The sequence below is a fragment of the Lactuca serriola genome, chromosome 5, assembly GCF_051521515.1.
Source record: "Lactuca serriola cultivar US96UC23 chromosome 5, Lser_US96UC23_V15, whole genome shotgun sequence".
Classification (NCBI taxonomy): Eukaryota; Viridiplantae; Streptophyta; class Magnoliopsida; order Asterales; family Asteraceae; genus Lactuca; species Lactuca serriola.
Genome location: NC_136412.1, coordinates 343,335,455 through 343,358,230, shown reverse-complemented (window position 1 = coordinate 343,358,230; position 22,776 = coordinate 343,335,455). Strand labels below are relative to the sequence as shown.

At 37.7% G+C, this 22,776-nt stretch overlaps 1 protein-coding gene across 1 annotated transcript in view; it reads left to right on the top strand.

The window, feature by feature from the left end:
• The first annotated feature begins 19,166 nt into the window (after positions 1-19,166).
• Positions 19,167-22,776, top strand: part of LOC145052064 (serine carboxypeptidase-like 20) — a 29,757-nt gene continuing 26,147 nt past the window's right edge. The window contains exons 1-6 of the mRNA XM_078999872.1: positions 19,167-19,312; positions 19,427-19,572; positions 21,714-21,787; positions 22,268-22,393; positions 22,495-22,597; positions 22,682-22,719. Coding sequence (XP_078855998.1) covers positions 19,167-19,312; positions 19,427-19,572; positions 21,714-21,787; positions 22,268-22,393; positions 22,495-22,597; positions 22,682-22,719 — 633 coding nt within the window. The remainder of the gene's footprint in view (positions 19,313-19,426; positions 19,573-21,713; positions 21,788-22,267; positions 22,394-22,494; positions 22,598-22,681; positions 22,720-22,776) is intronic.

Genomic DNA, 22,776 nt, shown 5'->3' with positions numbered 1-22,776 from the left:
GTGTCTTGAGATTGTACGACGAGCAGTATCTTGTGGATTTGGTTCCCATTCCTTTGAGGGGGAACAGGGTTATCATAGGCATGGACCGGTTGAGCCCTAATGAGGCAGTGATCGACTGTACGCAGCAACTGGTACGTGTCAGGACCCCAAGTGGTGGAGAGCTGGTGATTCAGGACGAGAGGCTGCAACATGGACTAGCTTTATGTCTGACATCAAGGGCTAGACACTACCTCTAGCAGGGATGCGTAGGGTATATCGCCTGTATTATGGATACCAGGGAGACTGGTAAGGCGACCGAGAGTGATGTACCAGTGGTGCGATAGTACACATATGTGTTTCCAGAGGAGTTGCCTGGGATACCTCTGGAGACACAGGTGGAGTTCAAGATCGACCTAGTCCATGGTGTGACTCCGCTAGCCAAGGCACCATATTGGTTGACTCCTCCCGAGATGTAGGAGTTGTCTACACAGCTGCAGGAGCTGTTAGACAATGGATTCATTAGGCCGAACAGTTCGCCTTGGGGAGCCATGATCCTGTTTGTGAAGAAGAAGGACGGGTCACATCAGATGTGTATAGATTACCGGGAGCTGAACAAGGTAACGGTGAAGAACCGTTAACCACTCCTGAGGATTGATGATCTCTTCAACCAGCTACAGGGGGCATCCTGGTTTTCCAAGATAATGAGGATGTACAAAAGACTACTTTCCAGACTCGCTATGGCCACTACGAGTTCGTGGTGATGCCCTTAGGGCTCACTAATGCCCCTGTCGTGTTCATAGACCTCATGAAATCCGTATGCAGACCGATGCTGGATCGGTCTGTGATAGTCTTTATTGATGACATCTTGGTTTACTCAAAGACGCAGGAGCAGCATAAGGAGAACTTGTGAGAGGTGTTGGATACCCTAAGGATGGAGAGCTTGTATGCCAAGTTCTCTAAGTGTGAGTTCTAGTTGCGCGAGGTGCATTTTATGGGGCACCTTGTCAACCAGAACGGTATTTTGGTTGACCCGCCCAAAGTGGAGGCCATGATGAGATAGGAGGTTCCGAAGTCTCCATTTGAGATTCAGAGTTTCCTCGGGTTAGTAGGCTACCACCGAAGATTCATACATGACTTCTCCAAGATAGCAATAGCCTTGACCCGAATGACGAAGAAGGGTGTGGTATTTCACTGGGGGCCTGAGTAGCAGGCAACGTTTGAGACGTTGAGGCAGAGATTGTGCGAGGCGCCGATTTCTGCCCCGCCAGAGGGCGTGGAGGATTTTGTAGTGTACTGTGATGCGTCCATCTCGGGTTTGGGCGTAGTATTGATGCAGAGGGGACACGTCATCGCCTACGCCTCGAGGCAGCTAAAGCCTCACGAGGCGAACTACCCGACGCACGATCTAGAGTTGGGGGCAGTTGTTTTTGTTGGATAAGGTGTCTAAGTCCATAACTATTTCTGGTATGTACTTGACCCGACCCGGCATGGTCCGTTTGGGTTGCATGGCATCATGCATTTGGATAAACTAAAATGAGAGAAATAACACTTATGGTTTATTAATATATTATAAGTTCTAATATATTAATAATATTATTTAATTACTATTGATCAATAATTAATATAGAATTAATTAAGTGATCAAAAAGGAGACTAATTAAATATATGGGTTGATTGTGTAAATCATCTATACTTATATAGTGGGCTAGATGCTCCATGGATTATCAAGTTGGGCTAAGGTCCATAGGATGCTCCATGGGAGTTACGAACCCATGGGTCATAGAAATGAAGAGTCATATCACATTAGGGTTTACATGGTGTAACCCTAATTGTAACACACTAAATCGGTTATTAGTGGAAAAATAGAGGGCAAGCTAATTTCTAAGTGTGACATTCTCTCTCAAAGTTTATTCCAAGAACATTTGGTGTTGTATGAAACATTTGAGGCATAGATAGGATTATGAACCTAGGAAAAAGTATTTTGCATGTATCTTAGTCAACCATAGATCCAAGGTTTCTAGGGTTGCATGAACACCTTAGGAGTGTTAGAATGCTCAAAACCTTTCAGTGGTATCAGAGCCTAGGGTTGTTTTGCTTAATACTTGATGCTACATGTTTTTCCAAAAATCGAAATTTCGCATCTGACCGCTCACCACGACGTGGTAGTATGTACCACGATGTGGTGATGCCCCTGTATGCAGGATTTCAGGGTTTTGCTTGGAATTGGATGAGGATCATTACCCTAAACTGTTTTTTGAACCTTAAAACCTGTTTTTGATGTGGTAATAATTATGCTAATCCAATTTCAAAGGTTATTATCAAAATTTCAAGTTTTATATGGTTTATTTATGATTCTTGAAATTGTTGATATGCATGTTCATGAACTTATGAGCTTAGAAGATGATAAGAAATATTTGTAACTTGGTTGTTAGTTTAATTCTTGATCATTATGTGTTTAATGGAATCCATAATTTGTCCTCAAGTTATGGATTACCAAAAGTCATTCATTTAAAGTCCATTATTAAACACATAGGTTACATAAAATGAAAAGTCACTCATTTTATTACATCATTAACTCATAAGTTATGAAAGATGAAAAGTTTTGAAAGCTACAAAACTTGCCCTCAAGTTTTGGAACATGTAAAGTCACTTTTAATACTTTAGTTCCAACTCCTTTAAAAGTTAAAAATCAACCCTTATACTTTATAATATTATAAGTTTACATATATATATATATATATATATATATATATATATATATATATATATATATATATATATGTATAAGAGCAACTCGTCTTACCATTAGTAGGCCTCATTCACGAAACCAATCTATAAGGGGGGGGGGGGGGGATAAGGTTGCTGCCTATAAAATGGCAGCTTAATGGGTGTCCACTCTCACCCACCGCTTCCTTGATCGGTGGAGGGTCGTTAGCCGAACCGGTAGGACAAGGCCTTAAAAAATTCTCATTAAAAGTATGATGAATATTATAAAGTAACTAAATGTTTTATTAAATTCCCAATCTTAGTTACTTTAGGAAAATGTGAATAAGGTGCTAATCCATGAAATTACACTTTACACTTTGTTTAAGTCGTTAGTGGAGCGTGTGTGGTTAACTGGCACACTAACTTGGACTTAACAAGGTAGGTAAATGGTGACTTAAGGTTTATTATAGGTCGGTGGAGCGCGTGTGGTTAACCGGCACATCGATTGAGTGATAAAATTTAAGGGTACCAAGTAATTTTCATGGTTACTTCATACCTCGTTTTGTGATCCTCGGTATCCCAGTCACAAAACTTGGAGGACACACTCGAGATTGAAACATGCCTTTGAAAAGTTCATTGAATCTCAAAAGAATCTACAAATTTCTAAGAACCAATTAAAACCTAATAATTTATATTTTGGTTTTTGATGGAAATTGGTGAATCATAGGGATAAGCAAAAGGACCGAACCGGCCCGAACCGGACCGGACCCGGGAACCGGCTTCGGCCAAAATCAAGAACCGAACCGCCTTGGCGTTTCTACCGGTTCTTGTCGTGTCTTCAAATGTTGGAACCGGTCCTTGAAAAATAGTATCATACGGTTCCGGTTTTTGCCACTTCTACCGGTTTTTTCCGGTTCTAACGGTTCCGGTAATATCGGTTCCGGTTCCTACCGGTTCCCGGTTCCAAAAATCCACAAAAATAACGTCCCGGTCCCAGCCAGTTCCCCCGTCCATACCCTCATCCCTAGTGAATCTTCATTCAGCTACCTTTATAGCTTAGATTACGACATCCCTCTTCTAAGTTATGATATATTGTGATTGGATCCTAGCCTTAATATTACATTTGGGTGTTTTATTAAGGATTATCTTTATATCTAAACTAAACTTGTTCTCTTCTTTTTCAGATGTCTTCCAACAACATTGCTTCTGGATCAAACCCTACTGCTCCTCTTCCCTCTTGAACATATGTGGGAGGGTCATCTTCGATGGTTCCAACTTTATGGATTGGATCCAGAACATCAGGATGGTAACTCGCTACGAGGACAAGGAATATGTCCTTAATAAGGAGCTAAAGGAGATCGATGAGTCCACTGCTACTCCCCAGGAGATCGCTGACTTCCGGACTCATGAAAGAGATGCCACCAAAGTGGCATGCATCATGATGGCCACCATGATAGCTGAACTCTAGAAGTCCTATGAGGACTACTACCCTTTTGAGATGCACCAAGATATGATGGAAAGATACCATCAGAGTGCTCGTCAAGAGCAGTATGAAATAATCTCCTCCATGATAACAACCAGGATGAAGGATGGAGAATCCGTCACGAGCCACATGCAGAAAATGCAAAGGTATGTGGATTGTTTGCTGAAGCTTAATGTGAACTTCCCCGAGGAGCTAGCAATAGATATCATTTTGCACTCCTTACCCTCGTGTTATGATCAATTCCGCATGACATACCACATGAAGAAGGAAGAAGTCACACTCAGCAAACTTCACAGACTCCTAAAGACCGCAGAAACAGGTCTTAAAGGTAAGTCATTTGTTAGCACTCCTACTCCTACTTCAAACTCCGCCCCTGTCCTGGCAATCAGGAAAGGTAGATGGAAGAAGAGGAAGAGCCCTTCGAAGGGTACCAAGGGTAAGACCCTTGATGGCTCTTCTTCAAGTGGAACCAAGAAAGGTTTGTCACTCCTTCTTCTAACCCAAAGGAGGCTGAATGCTTTTATTTCCATGAAAAGTCGTATTGGAAGCGGAACTGCCCAAAGTACCAGCAAGATGTGAAGGATGGGAAAGTCAAACCCAACCATGCAGGTATTTACATTATTCTATCTAATAACTCACCCTATTCTAACTCCTGGGTTCTTGATACCGGTTGTGGTATTCATATCTGTTCTGATTTGCAGGGACTAACAAGAAGTGAGAATATGGAGCATGTAAAGATAAACTTGATCATGGGAAATAGGAAAGCTTCGCCTGTCACCAAGATTGGAGTTTATTCTTTGTTGCTAAGTAGTGGGTTTACTTTAGATTTGAATAAATGTTGTTATTTGCCAGAAATGGCAAGAAATATTATTTCCTTTCATGCTTTGTACAAACAAGGGTTTACCTTTTCTTTTGATAATGAAATTGGTGGAATAAATTCTTTAATAATGTTCTTTATTTTAAAGCACTACCTTGTGATGGTGTGTATGAAGCTGTATCTGTTGTAGATAATCTAGGAAATAATGTGTTGTGTATTGATTCTTCTAGTAATAATAACTTGGATAAAGCATCATTATGGCATTGTCGTCTTGGACATGTGAGCAAGAAACGCATAGGCCAACTCCAAAAGGATGGAGTCTTGGAGTCATTTGACCAAAAGTCAGATGATAGTTGTGAATCATGCTTACTTGGAAAAATGACAAAGTCACCCTTCACTGGTGCTTGTGCTAGGGGTGAAGGTTTGTTGGATCTGGTACACACGGATGTGTGTGGACCCTTTAAATCTTCCACAAGGGATGTTAATCGTTATTATTTGACTTTTACTGATGATTATAGTAGATATGGATATGTCTATTTAATCAAGCATAAGTTAGAGACTTTTGAAAGGTTTAAAGAGTTTAAACAGGAAGTTGAGAATCAATTGGGCAGGAAGATTAAGATGCTTCGATCCGATCGTGGTGGTGAGTATCTTAGTACAGAGTTCCTCGACTATCTTAAGGAATGTGGGATTATCTCACAATTGACACCTCCCAGGACACCACAGTTGAATGGTGTAGCTGAGAGGCGTAATCGAACCTTGTTGGATATGGTTCGTTCCATGATTAGTCGAGCTTCGCTACCAATCTCATTCTGGGGGTATACCTTAGAGACTACCGCCCATATCCTTAATCTGGTCCCTACAAAAAAAAAGTTGCCAAAAATCCTCATGAGATGTGGACTGGAAAAGTACCCAAACTAGACCACATCAAGATTTAGGGTTGTGAGGCTTTCGTGAGGCGCGAGACTCACGATAAGCTCGAACCTTGAAGTGAGAGGTGTATTTTCATCGGCTACCCACAGAAATCCTCTTCTACAAACCTAGTGAAAATGTGGTCTTTGTAGTAAGGAGGGGTGTCTTTCGAGAGAGAGAGAGTTCATAAGCCAAGGAAACAGTTGTTAAATTAATGTCTAAGTCCATAACTATAACTGATAAGACTTGACCCGACCCGACATGCTCCATTTGGGTCGCATGGCATCAGGACAACTGGATTGACAAGATGAGGAAAAAGGATACTAGTGATTTATATTAATATATTATAAGTTCTAATATAATAATATATAATCATATTATTTAATTAGTATTGATCAAGAATTAATTTGTAATTAATTAAGTGGTCAAAAGGAACTAATTAAATATTGACTCTAAGATATATGTGTGTGATGGGTCAAGTTCATTTAGGTTGGGCTAAGCTTTCATGGATACTCCATGGAGTGTTTAACCCATGGATTATATGAAATGAAAGGTCATGGGTATTATGGTTTAACCCTAATCTCCACACTATATAAAGATGCAGTCCTTGGTTGGTGAAATTTGCAGTAGTGTGTGTACACAAAAGGGCAAGGCCGATTTCACTAGAGAGAACCAAAGTATCCTTATTCTCAAGGTTATTCCAAGTGTTCATGGTGTTGTGTCAACCATTTGAGGTGTCACACTTGGGGCACTAAGTACTCATGCTTCATGAAGACAAGTTACAACAACAAGGTATGTATTCTAACTTGTTTTAATACCCAAGGATCATAGATTGCATGCTAGATAGGGTAACACCTTGGAATATTCATATTTGCATGTATAATAGAGAAAACATAGATCCAAGGTATTTAGGGCTGCATGTACACTTAGGAGTGTTAGAATGCTCAAAACCCTACAACAGTGGGAGGAAAATTGACCTTGAAGAAATTCAAGAGTCAAGTGGTGAAGGAACTTCAAACCCTAGCACTCAATCTGAGGAGGAAACTCCTGTTGATCCAATTGACAAGTCTGTACCTATGAGGCATTCCACGAGAGTTAGAAATGCACCTGAGCATTACTATGGTTTCCATATTATTGCGGAAGGTGATACACTTATCAGTGATGAGACACTGGTAAGTCTGGATGAACCTAACAGTTATGCGGAAGCCATGGTAGGCCCCGAGTATGCTAAATGGAAAGAGGCAATGGACAGCGAGATACAGTCCATGTATGACAATGAAGTTTGGAAGTTGGTTGATAATGTACCAAGATGTAAGACAGTTAGGTGCAAATGGATCTTCAAGAAGAAGACCGACATGGATGGTAATGTACACACTTATAAGGCACGACTGGTTGCAAAGGGATTTTCTCAAACTCTGGGAGTTAATTATGATGAGACCTTTTCACTAGTAGCCAAGATTAAGTCTATTAGGGTATTGTTATCCATTGCTGCATTTCATGACTATGAAATATGGAAAATGGATGTTAAAACCGCTTTCCTTAATGGAAAGTTGGCTGAGGATGTTTACATGAGTCAACTAGAGGGTTTTGTCAGTACAGAGTACCCTAATAAAGTGTGTAAGCTTGAGAAATCCATCTATGGATTGAAACAAGCACCTCGCAGATGGAATCTTTGCTTCGATGAGAAAGTCAAAGAGTTTGGCTTTTCGAGGAGTGAAAATGAATCTTGTGTATATGTCAAGGCTGGTGGGAGTATAGTTAGCTTTTTGGTACTGTATGTGGATGACATACTACTCATAGGAAATGACATCCCAACCTTGCAGGAAGTGAAGTCTTGGCTTGGGAAGTGTTTCGCTATGAAGGACCTAGGAGAAGCTGCCTATATTCTAGGGATAAGGATTCTGAGAGACCGGGGTAAAAGACTAATTGAACTTAGGTAGAGTACCTACGTGGATAAGGTGCTGAAGAGGTTCAACATGCATGATTCCAAAAAGGGAGAGTTACCTATCTAGTGTAACGCCAGATTAAGTAAGACTCAGAGCGCGGGTACCGAGGCTGAGATAGCAGAAATGAGTCGAGTACCTTATGCTTCTGTTGTAGGCTCGATCATGTATGCTATGACTTGTACTCATCCTGATGTAGCCTTTGACTTAAGCATGGTTAGTAGATATCAGGTGAATCCTGGCAAGGCTCACTGGACCGCGTTAGAGAACATTCTCAAGTACCTGCGGAGGACTAAGGACTGGGTATTTACCCTCGACGGGAGTGATGACTTGAGAGTTGTAGGGTATAATGATGCTAGCTTTCAGACTGATAGGGATAATTTCTGCTCTCAGTCAGGCTGGGTCTTTACCTTAAACGGAGGAGCAATCACTTGGAAGAGTTCCAAGCAGGGATAGTGGCTGATTCAACTTGCGAATCAGAGTATGTAGCAGCAAGCGAGGCAGCAAAGGAGGCGATATGGTTGAAGAACTTCATTGGAGAACTTAGAGTTGTACCAGCAATAAAGGGCCAATGGAAATTTTCTGTGATAGTGAAAGTGCAGTTGCCTTAGCCAAGGAACCAATGGATCACGGGAGATCCAGACACATTGACAGAAAATACCATTTCATCATACATCGAATAGAAGAAGGACTCCTCGTGGAAAAGAGGGTATCATCGGATGGGAACCTAACAAATCCCCTCACGAAGGGACTAAGTAAGGTTAAGCATCTCCAACATGCGAGGCGCATAGGGCTGAAGGATGATATTAGTTTGAGTAGTTAGATAACTCTAAAATTTGTAAAGTGTAATTAACATTTGATGATGAATAAAAGTTGTGTTTATTTATGAGTAAAGTTTTGCTATCTTTTGTCAATCATTTACAATATTTCTTTTTCATGTTTTGACTTCCAGAATATTTATGTTATGTATTACATATTATTCAAATTCTCCACAGTCGGTCATATGTTGGAAGTAGGTATGAATCAAGACTGTCATGAGTTGGTTGTAGAGATCTAAGATGTTGGACATGGCTACAACACTCATGAGTGCTCATAAGTTCTGAGTATTGGATTCAACCCACGCCCACTGGTATCACTTCATGGAATTTATCTCGAGTGATCGTGAGACGGTAATATCATATAAGTCTTCAAACCTAGAGATATGACTTGTTACCTATGAATTGGTTATACATTGATTGTACGAAAACGCATTGGTAACTCAATGTTATAAAACGTGTTTTTGTGTGTGACTCAACAAGTAGTAGAACAAGCATATGAGTCGAAGTTTATCTGTTCCTTCTTGGATTAGAAGCGATATCTGGGCCCCTCGATGATTTTATTTTGACCCATGTATCGGGCCCGATCAGAACTAAGTTGATGTGTTCGATTAAGTTCTTTGTCAAACAAATCAGAAATCAGGAAACAAACTGCTGGACAATAAGTAAGACATTGTTCCATGTATTTGTCCAATTGATATCTAGAACAAAGGATTATATGATCACTTATCTTAAATGGCATATCATCATCTTCTCAGTTCCGAGAGACCTTGAAAAGAGCTATGATTGCTTATCGGTTCCTGAAGTCATACTTGCAGTTATAGTTATTAGACTTATCCAAGTGGGAGACTTTTGGATAAGGTGTCTAAGTCCATAACTACTTTTGGTATGTACTTGACCCGACCCGACATGTTCCATTTGGGTTGCATGGGATCATGCATTTGGATAAACTAAAATGAGAGAAATAACACTTATGATTTATTAATATATTATAAGTTCTAATATATTAATAATACTATTTAATTAGTATTGATCAAGAATTAATCTATAATTAATTAAGTGATAAAAAAGGAGACTAATTAAATATATGGGTTGATTGTGTAAATCATCCATACTTATATAATGGGCTAGATGCTCCATGGATTATCAAGTTGGGCTAAGGTCCATAGGATTCTCCATGGATGCTCCATGGGAGTTACAAACCCATGGGTCATGGAAATGAAGAGTCATATCATTAGTGTTTACATGGTGTAACCCTAATTGTAACACACTATATAAATGATATGAAGCTCACCAAAATCGGTTACTAGTGGAAAAATAGAGGGCAAGCCAATTTCTAAGTGTGACATTCTCTCTCAAAGTTTATTCCAAGAGCATTTGGTGTTGTGTGAAACATTTGAGGCATCACACTTGGGGTGCTAGGATCTCAAGGTTTTCAAGGAATCAAATCAACTACAAGGTATGTAATTCTAGCCATCTTTTATGTTTAAAGTTCCCATGTATGCTAGATAGGATTATGAACCTTGGAAAAAATATTTTGCATGTTCAAGGTTTCTAGGGTTGCATGAACACCTTAGGAGTGTTAGAATGCTCAAAACCCTTCAGTTTTCGCCCTCAAGATTTGGTGACACTACCTCTATGGGGTCCGTTGTACCATTTACACAGACTACAAGAGCTTGAGGTACATCATGGATCAGCCAAATGTGAACATGAGGCAGCGTCGGTGGCTAGATGTGGTGAAGGATTACGACTGTGAGATCCTCTACCACCTAGGGAAAGCCAATGTTGTGGTCGTCGCACTTAGCCGCAAGGCATTCGTAGCCCCGGTCAGAGACATTTGTCTGATGATGACAGTAGTGACTTCACTTCTGGAGAAGATCCGGGAGGCCCAGCAGGAGGGTATGAAGGAGGAACACCAGAAGAGTGAGCGTATAGTGGGACATATTTCCTCCTTCGACTATGATAGCCGTGGGCTGTTGACACTTCACCGCAGAGTGTGGGTTCCGTATGTAGGCGATGTGCGCCAGATCCTGATGGAGGAGGCGCACAAGTCCGGATTTTCCATCCATCCCGAGGTGATGAAGATGTATAAAGATCTTCGCCCTGATTACTGGTGGCCCTGCATGAAGCGGGATGTAGCCTGGTACATTGAGACATACGTGACCTGCATAAGGTCAAGGCAGAGCACAAGAGGCCTCACGACAAGACGCAGCCGTTGGATATCCCTATGTGGAATTGGGAAGAAATTACTATGGATTTCATCACAAAGCTTCCTAGGACCGCACGGGGAGTGGATTCGATTTGGGTCATCGTGGATCGATTGACCAAGAGTTCCCATTTCATTCCGATTTAAAAGAGCATTTCGGCCGAGAAGTTGCCCGACATCTACATCAGAGAGGTAGTAGCCCGACACGGAGTGCCAGTCTTCGTGATTTCTGACCGAGACATACGGTTTACTTCCAAATTCTAGAAGAAATTTCATGACGAGTTGGGTACTCGTCTGTACTTTAGCACTACTTTTCACCCACATACGGATGGTCAGTGCGAGCGGACCATCCAGAAATTGGAGGATATGTTGCGAGCGTGTGTCTTAGACTTCGGTGGTAGCTGTGATACCTACCTTCCCTTGGAAGAGTTTTCCTACAATAATAGCTACTGCATGAGTATCGACTTTCCTCCCTTTGAGATGTTATATGAGAGGAAGTGCAGAACCCCGATATGCTGGGGTGAGGTTGGGCAGAGGGTCATGGGGAGTAACGAAGTGGTACTCAAGACGACAGAGAGGATCCAGCAGGTCTGAAGTAGGCTACAGACTGCTCAGAGTCGGCAGAAAAGTTATGCCGACAAGCGCCGCTCAGACTTGGAGTTTCAAGTAGGGGATATGGTTCTCCTAAAGGTGTCACCTTGGAAAGGTGTCGTCCAGTTCAGGAAGCGGGGAAAGTTGGGCCCCAGATACATTGGTCCTTTCAGGGTTATAGCCCGGGTGGGCAAGGTGGCGTACATGCTGGATCTGCCAGTCGAGCTTAGTTAGATCCACAACACCTTTCATGTCTCCTAGTTGGGAAAGTGCTTGGTAGATGAATCTGCAGTGGTGCCTTTAGAGGATATTCAGGTGGATGACAACCTGAACTACATCGAGAGACCGGTAGCCATCCTCGACATGAAGATGAAGGATCTGAGGAACAAGAGGGTCGAGTTAGTGAAGGTGCAATGGAAGCACCACAAGGGCTCGGAATGGACTTGGGAGCTGGAGGATGAGATGAGGGAGCACTACCCAGAGCTATTCCCAAACGCAGAAGACTTCGAGGATGAAGTCTAAAATAAGTGGAGGATATTTGTTACGCCCGGATTCTGGTATGTATTTTAAATCAAATTAGTCATTTTTGCAAAGGGACTCGACAAGTTGGAGGCCCTAAACTCGTCGAGTAGGAATGAATTTTTGGACGCAGGACTTGAAGTCTACTTGACGAGTTGAGAGCCTCAACTCGACGAGTAAGGATGCCAGAGTGAAACCCTAATTTTCAGGGTTTGCACCCTATTTAAACCCCTTAAACTCCAAAGGGTGACCTCATTTGTAGCCTCCATCATTCCAAACCCTAGTCGCGAAACCCTAATCCACCTTTCAGTGCTCTAGAGCAATTCTTGTGTGTTATTGGTGATTTTGAAGCTTGAGAAGGAAGGATAAGCTTGAGGATTCAAGAGGAAGCTAGTAGATTCGGAAGTTGAGCTGCATTTCTGACTCATTTGAGGTATAAAGGTGATACCTTGGCTTTCCTTTGCTTAGATCTTCATTTAGGGTTATATTTTGTTACTTTTGGGCCATATTGAGTCATTTTTGGGATTTGAGTGTATCATGAGGTTTTGACTTTAGATCTAGGCACTCATGAGCTTATGAGGCTTAAAGTTGCCAGCTTTATCAATCCTTGGCCCTTCCCCATGCCCTAGACCTCTTATATAGCTTAGTTTTGGTGTTTCTAGCTTCATGACACCATGTATAAACGTAAAGTTAGCAAATTTACGTGGTAACTTAGTCCCAGGGGATCAGATCTATGTTTTGGAAGCATTGAACTAGACTAGAAACGACTGAATGAGTTTAGCCTATGGGGGACTCGACGAGTTGTTAATGCAAATCGGCGAGTTGGGTCGTGGTCCCCCAACCTTTTCTGTTACTAAGCAAACTCGTTGAGTCTAGGAGATAACTCAGCGAGCTGGCCATGATTTTGGGTTTAGAAGATTGAAGATCTCGACGAGTTTAAGGAGGAACTCGGCGAGTTGAGAAGGAAATGTCCCAAATTTGTTATGAGGAGGAGCTCGACGAGTTGGATCGAGATTTCCAGGGCTTTATGGATCATGGAACTCGACGAGTTGACGGACCAACTCAACGATTTGAGTAATCGGGACGTTGAATTTGACCAGGATGTTGACTTTGACTTTGACCATTGACCATAGTTGACACTTAAAGGGGTTATGAGTATGAAAGGGTAATTAAAGGAGATTTTTGTGTGTAGGAGCTTGAGAGGAGTTTATCCTAGAGCCGAGGACAGTTCAGCTACTACACGACATTTGAGGTGAGTTACCTTCCAGTAGAAGTGGGTCAAAGGCACCAATTCCGGCCCACTAGTAAGAGTTATAGTAGAGATGATTGTCTTTGTGATAATTATCTGGTATGTCACTATCTGTTATGCTTTATGTGCTAGTATGCTATGATATTATGTGATAATGGTAGGAGGGGTAGGATAGACCCCAATACCGGTCGATAGGGCCGAAGGGGTATGCCAGCACCCGGATAAGCTAGGTAGTATATGACTTATGTGTTTATGAGATATAATGTTATATAGTAGAAGTAGGGGGTGACATAGTCGCCGATACCGGTCGAAAGGACCAGAGGGGTAGGCCAGCACCCTGATATGCTAGGCGAGGTACCAGTCGAAAGGACCAAAGGGGTAGGCCAACACCCTGATATAATAGACAAGGTACCGGTCAAAAGGACCGAAGGGGTAGGCCAACACATTGATATGCTAGGCAGTTACCGGTTAAAAGAGATCGAAGGGGTAGTCCAGTACCCGTATATGTTAGACAATATCATTATGGTATGATATGTGGTATGATGGGGGAACTTACTAAGCTTTGTGCTTACAGTTTTCAGTTTTTGTTTTAGGTCCTTCTTCTTCGAAGGGAAATGAGCCGGCACGGTAGCAGCGCATCGCACACACGATTTTCCGCACATGAGATTCTTAGGATTTTATACTCTTACATTATTATATTATGACACGTTTTGAGATATTTAACTTATGGGTTTTTATGATATGAGATAACTTCATGATGTTTTCAATAATCTGTTTTATAAATTATTAAATTAAAAATGAAATTTTTGGTATTAAATTTTGGAATGTTACACCAATGTAGGATATAGGTAAATATGGGGTTGGAAAATTGGAAAAAGGAGGTGCCGAAAATCGATCCTGCAACCTCTTGTACAATGGTCAAGCACTTAAACCACCTGGTGTGTATCAACACACTGTTGTGTTCTAGTTACGCAAAAATTATTAATATTGTGTAGATAAAATATATGATTTTGTAAACATTTATAAAATTGGTTTCGGTTTCTATTAAACCATATCCAAAATCGAACCCAAACCGAAATTTTTGGTTTTTCAAAAATCTAAACCCAAACCATCGGTTTTCGGTATGATTTCGGTTTTTCGGTTTCGGTTTTGTCAGTTTTTGGGTTTTCGGGTTCGGTTTTGCTCACCCCTGTCCACCCAGGCCCAATCCAATGGGGTGGGCAATCTGGGCGACGGTCCCAGGCCTCATCACGGTTTGAGGCCTCAAAAATAATTTGGCTATATGTTTTTTATATATAACATGTGTTGCATTCAAACTCAAACTATTTTTAGACTAGCTGGTTAATGTGTGTTTCTTGCTAAAAAATGGCGCTAGTTTGACTCCTTTCTTAATCTATCAATTATTTATTTATTTATTTTTTATTATTTTTTTTTATAAATCTACTCCACATATAATATACAAAGGTTTAAATGGAGATAAATGATATCCACCACCACATAATTAAATAATTGTACCCACCTTACAAAAGTTTTATTCGGTTCTTTTTTTCTATTATTCATATATGCTCCATCTGTTTGAAAATTGTTGTCTACGTTTGACTTTCTAAGTCTTTTTTATTCAACTTTGATTTTAAATAATTTACTTTTTATTATATAATTTTTTTATGCAAGATATATGAATAAGTTGTTTTTTAATTGTATTTTCATTGTTATAAGTTTCATAAAAAACTATATAACACAAATAAAGTTATTTATGGTCAAAGTTGACATAGAAAAGTTTTAAAAGTCAAATGTAGACAATAATTTAAGACAGAGGAAGTATTATTTATGAGCAAAAAGTTACACTCCTATGTTATTTAAAAAAATTGCATAGATGTTTTCTTTACATTTTATTTTTTAGTTTATTTGTAAAAAAATTACACGTTTGGTCCCTGCCTTACCTAAAAAGACTATTGTGCCCTTATTAATTTATTTTTTAATTAGTTTTCTTATTTATGAATTTATTTTTTATATATTTAAAAAAATTAATAGACCTCACATATTTGTATCTCCTCACTGTAAACCCGAAAACCACATTTGAGAAATTTAATTTGGGTTTCACTGGTCACCATCCTATCTCTCACCCTCCTCAATTTCTATTTCTTTTTCAACTTTAATGACATCGACGTCTTTCACCATGTTTTTTTTGTCCTTCAACTCTGGCGAACCAACACCATAACCCACTGTCTCTTCATCTTTAGTGGGTTCACTGGGTTATGGTGTTAATTCGACAAAGCTGAAGGATCGAAAAAAGAAGGGATGGTGAAGACGTTGATATCACTAAAGATGGAAAATAAATAGAAGTTGAGGAGGATGAGAGATGTGATGGTGAGGAGATACAGATATGTAAGGTCTATTAATTTTTTTAAATATATAAAGAATAAATACATAAATAAGAAGATTAATTAATAAGGGCACAATAGTCTTTTTAGGTAAGACACATACCAAACGCATAACAAAAATAAACAGTAGGGATCATCCGAGGAGATACATATATGTGGGGTCTATTAATTTTTTTAAATATATAAAAAATAAATACATAAATAAGAAAATTAATTAAAAAATAAATTAATAAGGGCACAATAGTCTTTTTAGGTAATACATGGACCAAACGTGCAACAAAAATAAATAGTAGGGACCATCCGAGTTAAAAAAACAAGTTAGGGACCAAAAACACAAATTCCTCCAAACCACAAGGACCATTCATGTAATTTACTCTTACTTTTCGTTTTGTTCATATATGGGTAACTATTTTTTTTTGTACACATCTAGGTAAAGAACTTGTCAAAAGTGTTCACATCTAGGATGTTACCTAGATGTATACAAAAGAAAGGATAGTTACCCAGATGTGAATATACCGACAAAATTAATTACCTTGATAATTCATTTCTTTTTTATTTTTATTTTTTTTATTTTACTTTACCTAAAAAGGATAGAGAAATGTAATTGTTTATAGTAAAAGTAAATATATTTTAAATTATCTTAATTGTGAACGCAAATATTTTAATAACATATTAGTTATTTTATAAGTATTCCGTTTTGCTATTATTTTTCCGGTTTTTATATGAACAAAAAAACAAAAAAAAAAAAAAAAAAAAAAAAAAAAAACAGACCGAGTATGAAAATCGGTCTTTTTAAAACCCAAAAACCAATTATTGGCGAATGGTCCTATTTTTTTATTTTTCCTCGGCCACAAACCACCTTGGGATGACCCTATGTCCACCACCTACTACCTGCAACAATCACCATATGTATCATATGTATTTAATCACATAAACCCATACAACCACCGCAATCCATCTCCACTACCACCGCAAGTCAACGCTTCTCTCCAGCAACACCCACCTCTAACCAATTTTCCAAGGGCTGCCTTTCCGCCAGCGTCGCCCCTCCTCCGACAAATCGGTAATTTTCTCTGCTCATCTCTGATATCGATTTTCTGTAGCTGAAATTGAATCTGAAATCGATTTTCAAACTTTCAAATATGAAATCGACGAAGGTTTACCGGATGAAAGATTCTTGGACTAAATCGATTTTCAAACTGATGCTGGGTGGTATCAATTTTATGTGCCTTTTGTGTATTTTAAATGATGAGAAAGTTTTGCTCCAATTAGAGCATCTTCAACCCACTCCCATTCTCTATTTTTTCTCTCATTCTTCTCCAACTCTCCCCTATTTATTCCCTCATTTTGGGGGATATGAATAGTATTACACCAAATATGGTGTTATATTATTCGTTTCTTCCAAATTGGGGATGAACTTTGCGTTGTCAGTTTTAGTCCCTTTGTTTCATATTTATACATTTTTAGTTCATTTTTACCTACTAATTATAATTTAAATATAATATTTAATACTTATAATATTTTGTTATATATTAAATTATATTAATTAATTATAAATATAAAGTTTGTTTTTCTTTCATCAAATTCATATAAAAATTTAAATATATATTGACATTTTAAAAAATGATAACGTATTTTACAAAAACTTATAATTAATATATATATTACAAATACGATAACATATGCTATTAAACATGTAGTTAACCTATATATTACAATAATAATCTAATAAAAACCAACAAGTGACAATACTATTATTTATTTATTCAAAAGTGTGTATGTGTAATATTTTTATAAATGCATGTATAATATTTATTTATAAGTTTATTATAAACATATAATTTTTTGTATTTAACATTAATGTAATGAAAAAAATATAAATTATATATTTGTTAAAACTAAATTAATAGAGGGGTGTGTTTAACAATTTATGTAAGTTAGAATAATAAAATATATACTAGGAATATACTTTTTGAGGGTAAAAATTGGGCAAAAAATGGAGTATGGTTGGAGATGAAACACTATTTATTCCATTTTTACTTCATTTTTGTGGGGGGAAAATTGAGATGGGTTGGAGATGGTCTTAGGATCGAAATTGGTTGTGTATTATTCCAAGAATTGTCCAACGTTAGGTTCAGAACTTCAATGAATGTCTTTGAACCATATACCTTTGTTGAGAGCTTGGTTTCTCCCTAGTTTGATAACTTTCGAAACTTTGATTTTACTTCGATTTTTCTGCACAATATTACTTTTAATTTGACAAACTTTTGAAACGTTAATTTAATTTGAATATTGGATTCACATTTTGATAATGGCATTTAGAAATCGTAATTTCATTTTTATCCTTGGAATTTGCTACTAATTTCACTTGATCTTTTGTTTGATTATGTTTATATATCTTTGTAATGATTCAATCATACTTTTTGTTTTCTAAATTGAAGGCCGTTGTTTGAAGAATTCTGTGGATGATCGGTTATGCTTTGATGTTCATCAGACCTGGTAAATGTGAATGGAAGAATTCTTATTTGAAGGCCATTTTTTGTTCTTAGATTCTCTAGATTTTGATGTAATTGATCATTCTTTATGATAGTGGATGGAGTTCATCATTAATAAACACATCTACTAAATTATGTCTTTTATGTTACAAGAGTATTTTTGTCATTTTCATCGTCCAACACAATGAGAGCCTTAACTAAACACTATGTTTTCATTTAGAACATCGAAATCATTGAGGTCCCTGAATCATTCAATGAGAGCCTTAACTAAACACTATGTTTTCATTTAGAACATCGAAATCATTGAGGTCCCTAAATCATTCATTTAGATCAGATATGTTGTGTCATGTCTAGTCCACTGAAACAAACACCTTGTAAAAATGTATGGAAATAGCAACTCAAGGTCCAACATAATATGTAATTTAACCTCGTAAACATGCACAAGTTTCCTTTCCAAAAATAAATAAATAAATAAATAAAGCACAACACCTCAACCCATCACAACACGTAATAAGTGTACGTCATATGATCTAAAATATATAATTAAACATCCTTTCTTCTTACACGTGTACGAGCCAATAACATCGTACACCTATCTATCTCATGGACGTGCAACATGTATGTATCTAAGCAACACCAAATGCTATTCCACTTGTTACATAAGTCTTAACCACAATGCTCCAACTAAAGCTAACACTAACACACATATCATGCATGGCTTCGTTTTAATATCGTGGTTAACATGATCATGCATCCCCAATCCTCTTTAGCGTTTGTGTCCTTGATCATCACATACTCTTACTGTATAATTTATATCTATGTAAATCAACTTATGGGAAAAATTAAGGATGTTACAATATAGGTAATTTCATTTGAATAATAAAAACGATATCAAATATTTTTTTTCTGAAAATCGTAATAATGATAATAATATACTTGTCAACTTGGTTCCTGAAAAGTGGGGGGCTGCCTTTGTGTGAATAGAGAAAGTTCCCCACAAAACTTTAAAACTGATTCTAAGAATCTTTTCCCTCTTTTCTTCTCGAAATTACAAAATTAAGAATCTTAACATGATTAAGGTAATGAACTCAATCTACCTATTCTTATCTATTTATCTCTCATTTACCAATTTCTTGGCACAATCCGCCCCTGAGAATGCCATAATTTCTTCACTTCCTGGTTTCAGTGGCATTATACCCTCCAAACACTACGCTGGGTACGCTTAATGTTTGCTTTTTTTTTTTTACTCTCTCTCTATTATTAAGAAAATAGTTGAGCTTTCTTGATGGATTTTTGTTTTTTTTTTTCATAATATTCGATGGGTTTACAGGTATGTGACATTAGACGTAGACCATGGCAAGAAATTATTCTATTATTATGTGCTTTCAGAAAGAGACCCTTCTAAGGATCCAGTGGTTCTTTGGCTCAATGGTGGCCCTGGTTGCTCCAGTTTTGATGGGTTTGTTTTTGAACATGGTATATACTTCACTTTTCTTCACTGCTTTATTAGAATCCTGTGTCTATCTGTGAGAAAATTTAAGCCATAAGGTGGATTTTTAAGATTGATCTACAGAATTGACTCTTTATGGCATGATCCACGAGGCTGAATTTGTACACAACTTAATTCCATGAACTATTGTTGACTTTAGCAGTCAAACATACGAACTATAGCAAGTATTAGTTTATAAATTGGCTATTGACATATGAGTGCACTACTAGAAAACATGGTGTTTTCCTACGGAAAATAGCTACGGAAAATTTCCGTAGCTAATTAGCTACGGAATTGCTACGGATCAGCTACATAATGGGATGCCCTAGTTTGGTAACGGAATAGCTACGGAATAGCTTCGGAATAGCTACGGAAGCGGGTCCGTAGCTATTCCGTAGCTAATTAGCTACGTAATAGCTACGGAATACCTACAGATGCGAATCCGTAGGTATTCCGTAGCTAATTAGCTACGGAATAGCTACATATGCAAATTCGTAGCTATTCCGTAGCTAATTAGCTACGAAATGGCTACGGAATAACTACGGATACTAATTACCTACAGATTAGCTAAGTAGCTACGGATTAGCTACGGATTTTTCTTATTTTCATTTTTTCGGGCACTAAACGTCGTTTTTTTCACACCTCTACTATACATAATTATCTTTATTTTCACCAACATGTAGCTATTAATATCGTTCACAAAGTTGTGTGCCCTTTGGGATCAAGTACTTGTTTCACAGTTTAAGATTGTAATGCATATACTTTTCATCAACTTGTGATGAATTATGTTTTTATATGTATATTTATACACATGAATGAGTTATGGTATATGTGTACGTGTATATGTGTATGTATATATACGTGTTTGTGAGATGTATGTGAACGTATTCATACGTATTATAGTGTTAAACCATTAAACGAACAATGGATCATGTATGTGCACGCGACTTTATCAATGATATTAATAGCTATAAGTTGGTGAAAATATAGATAATCGTATATAATAGAGGTGTGAAAAAAACGAAGCGAAAAAAACGACGTTTGGTGCCCGAAAAATCGAAAATAAGAAAAATCCGTAGCGTGCACAAGTTTAGGTTGATAGGTTGATAGGTTGCGTGCACAAGTTTCTGTCATGGAACAACAACAACAACAAATGAAAGAACAAATGGAGATGGTTATGAGGATGATAAATATGTCTGGAAATCAACCCCATGGTCCCCCCGATAATCCACCCGAGGACAATTGATAAGTATTTTGGAACAATTGAATTTGTAAACACTTGTATTGTTTGCTTGTTTTGTTATGCCTAATTTGTATGGTACTTGAGACATTGGTATGGTATTTAAGACAATGGAATTGAATGTGTCAAAGTTGGTATTAGGGACATTTTTTGGTGTATTTTGGACAAATTGAATTGATATGGTATTTGACAAAAAATGGAAATTTTTAAATTTTTAAAATTTATTTTTTTTGATAAAATGAAATTAGCTACGGACTAGCTACGGAAATCCGTCGCTAAATAGGTCCGTAGGTATTCCGTAGGAAGAAAGTCAATTTTAGTCAAAATTGAGTTCTGTCGTTAATCCGTAGGAAATCCGTAGCTAAACAGTTCCGTAGCTATTCTGTAGGAAAACACTTGCGTAGGTAATCCGTAGGAAATCCGTAGCCATACTATTCCGTAGCTATTCCGTAGGAACATACACCCGTTGGCAATCCGTAGGTATTCCGTAGCAATTACCGGCCGTAGCTATTCCGTAGGAACATACACCCGTTGGCAATCCGTAGGTATTCCGTAGCAATTACCGGCCGTAGCTATTCTGTAGGTATTATACCTACGGAAATATCCGTAGGTATTCAGTAGCTAGTCCGTAGCAATTCCGTAGGTAAAAATTTTCCACGGGCATTTATGCTACAGGACATTTTCCGTAGCAAATCCGTAGGTATCGCCTTATACCTACCGAATAGCTACGGATTGTGCCGTAGCTATTACCCTAGTTTTCTAGTAGTGGTGGTTCTTGGATTTAGCAGTCTAATTAATATATATATATATATATATATATATATATATATATATATATATATATATATATATATATATATATATATATATATATATGTTGTGTTGTAGGTCCATTTAAATTTGAAAAAACCGGAGGCAAGCGCATGCCGAAGCTTCATCTCAATCCATATGCATGGAACAAGGTTTATAAATACCGATGTTTTTTACTTCATCAAAACTAATTTGATAATGGGGTTAAATGCATGAAATAGCAACCTACTTCCTTTGACTTTTTTAATAATAGCATCCTAATTTTATTTTCTTCCTATTACAGCATTGTATTATAAAAAGTCTATCCAATTAAAGCACCGTTATCCAAATACAAGGAAATTTTCACTACTACAATTGGTTAGATATTTCATAGTACATTGTTCTGATTTGAAAAAAAATTGAAAGTACAATGCTACAGTTGGGTAGATTTTTCATGGTACAAAGCCTACATAAGAATAAAATGTTTCTACAACAGAAAGATATGAACGTGGGATGCTATAAGACAAAAATATATAAAATAGCATCGTTATTAATATATGGTATTTAGACATTGATAATATTACTAATTACATAAAGTTGATAAATAGTAAGAATTATAATTTTGGTTGCGATTCATATTTGCATTTGCTCAGATCTCGAATATGATATTTTTGGACTCTCCTGTTGGAGTTGGTATGTCTTACTCCAATAATACTAGAACTGACTACATCACCAGCGATACAATAACGGCTTCAGACTCTCACAAATTTCTCCTTGAGGTATTTTTAAAATAAAAAAAAAAAAACAGAAAAGCTTATCACTAAACACATCTATTTTGAAATATTAACATATTTTAATTTCTTTTTCTGTATAAATTTAGTGGTTCAAGATATATCCCGAATACCTTTCAAATCCCTTTTTCATCGCTGGCGAGTCATTTGCTGGAATTTACATCCCTACACTGTGTGATCAAGTGATCAAAGGTAACTAACTATCTCTCTTAAACCCAAACAAACATGATTCTGAGTAAATTACGATAACGCCCTCCTCGATATTCTAATCTTCAGGACTTGATGCTGATGATAAACCCACTCTCAACTTCAAGGTCCATCCTCAATTATCAGCTTTGTGATATGTGTGTGTGTGCACGCAAAACAATTCT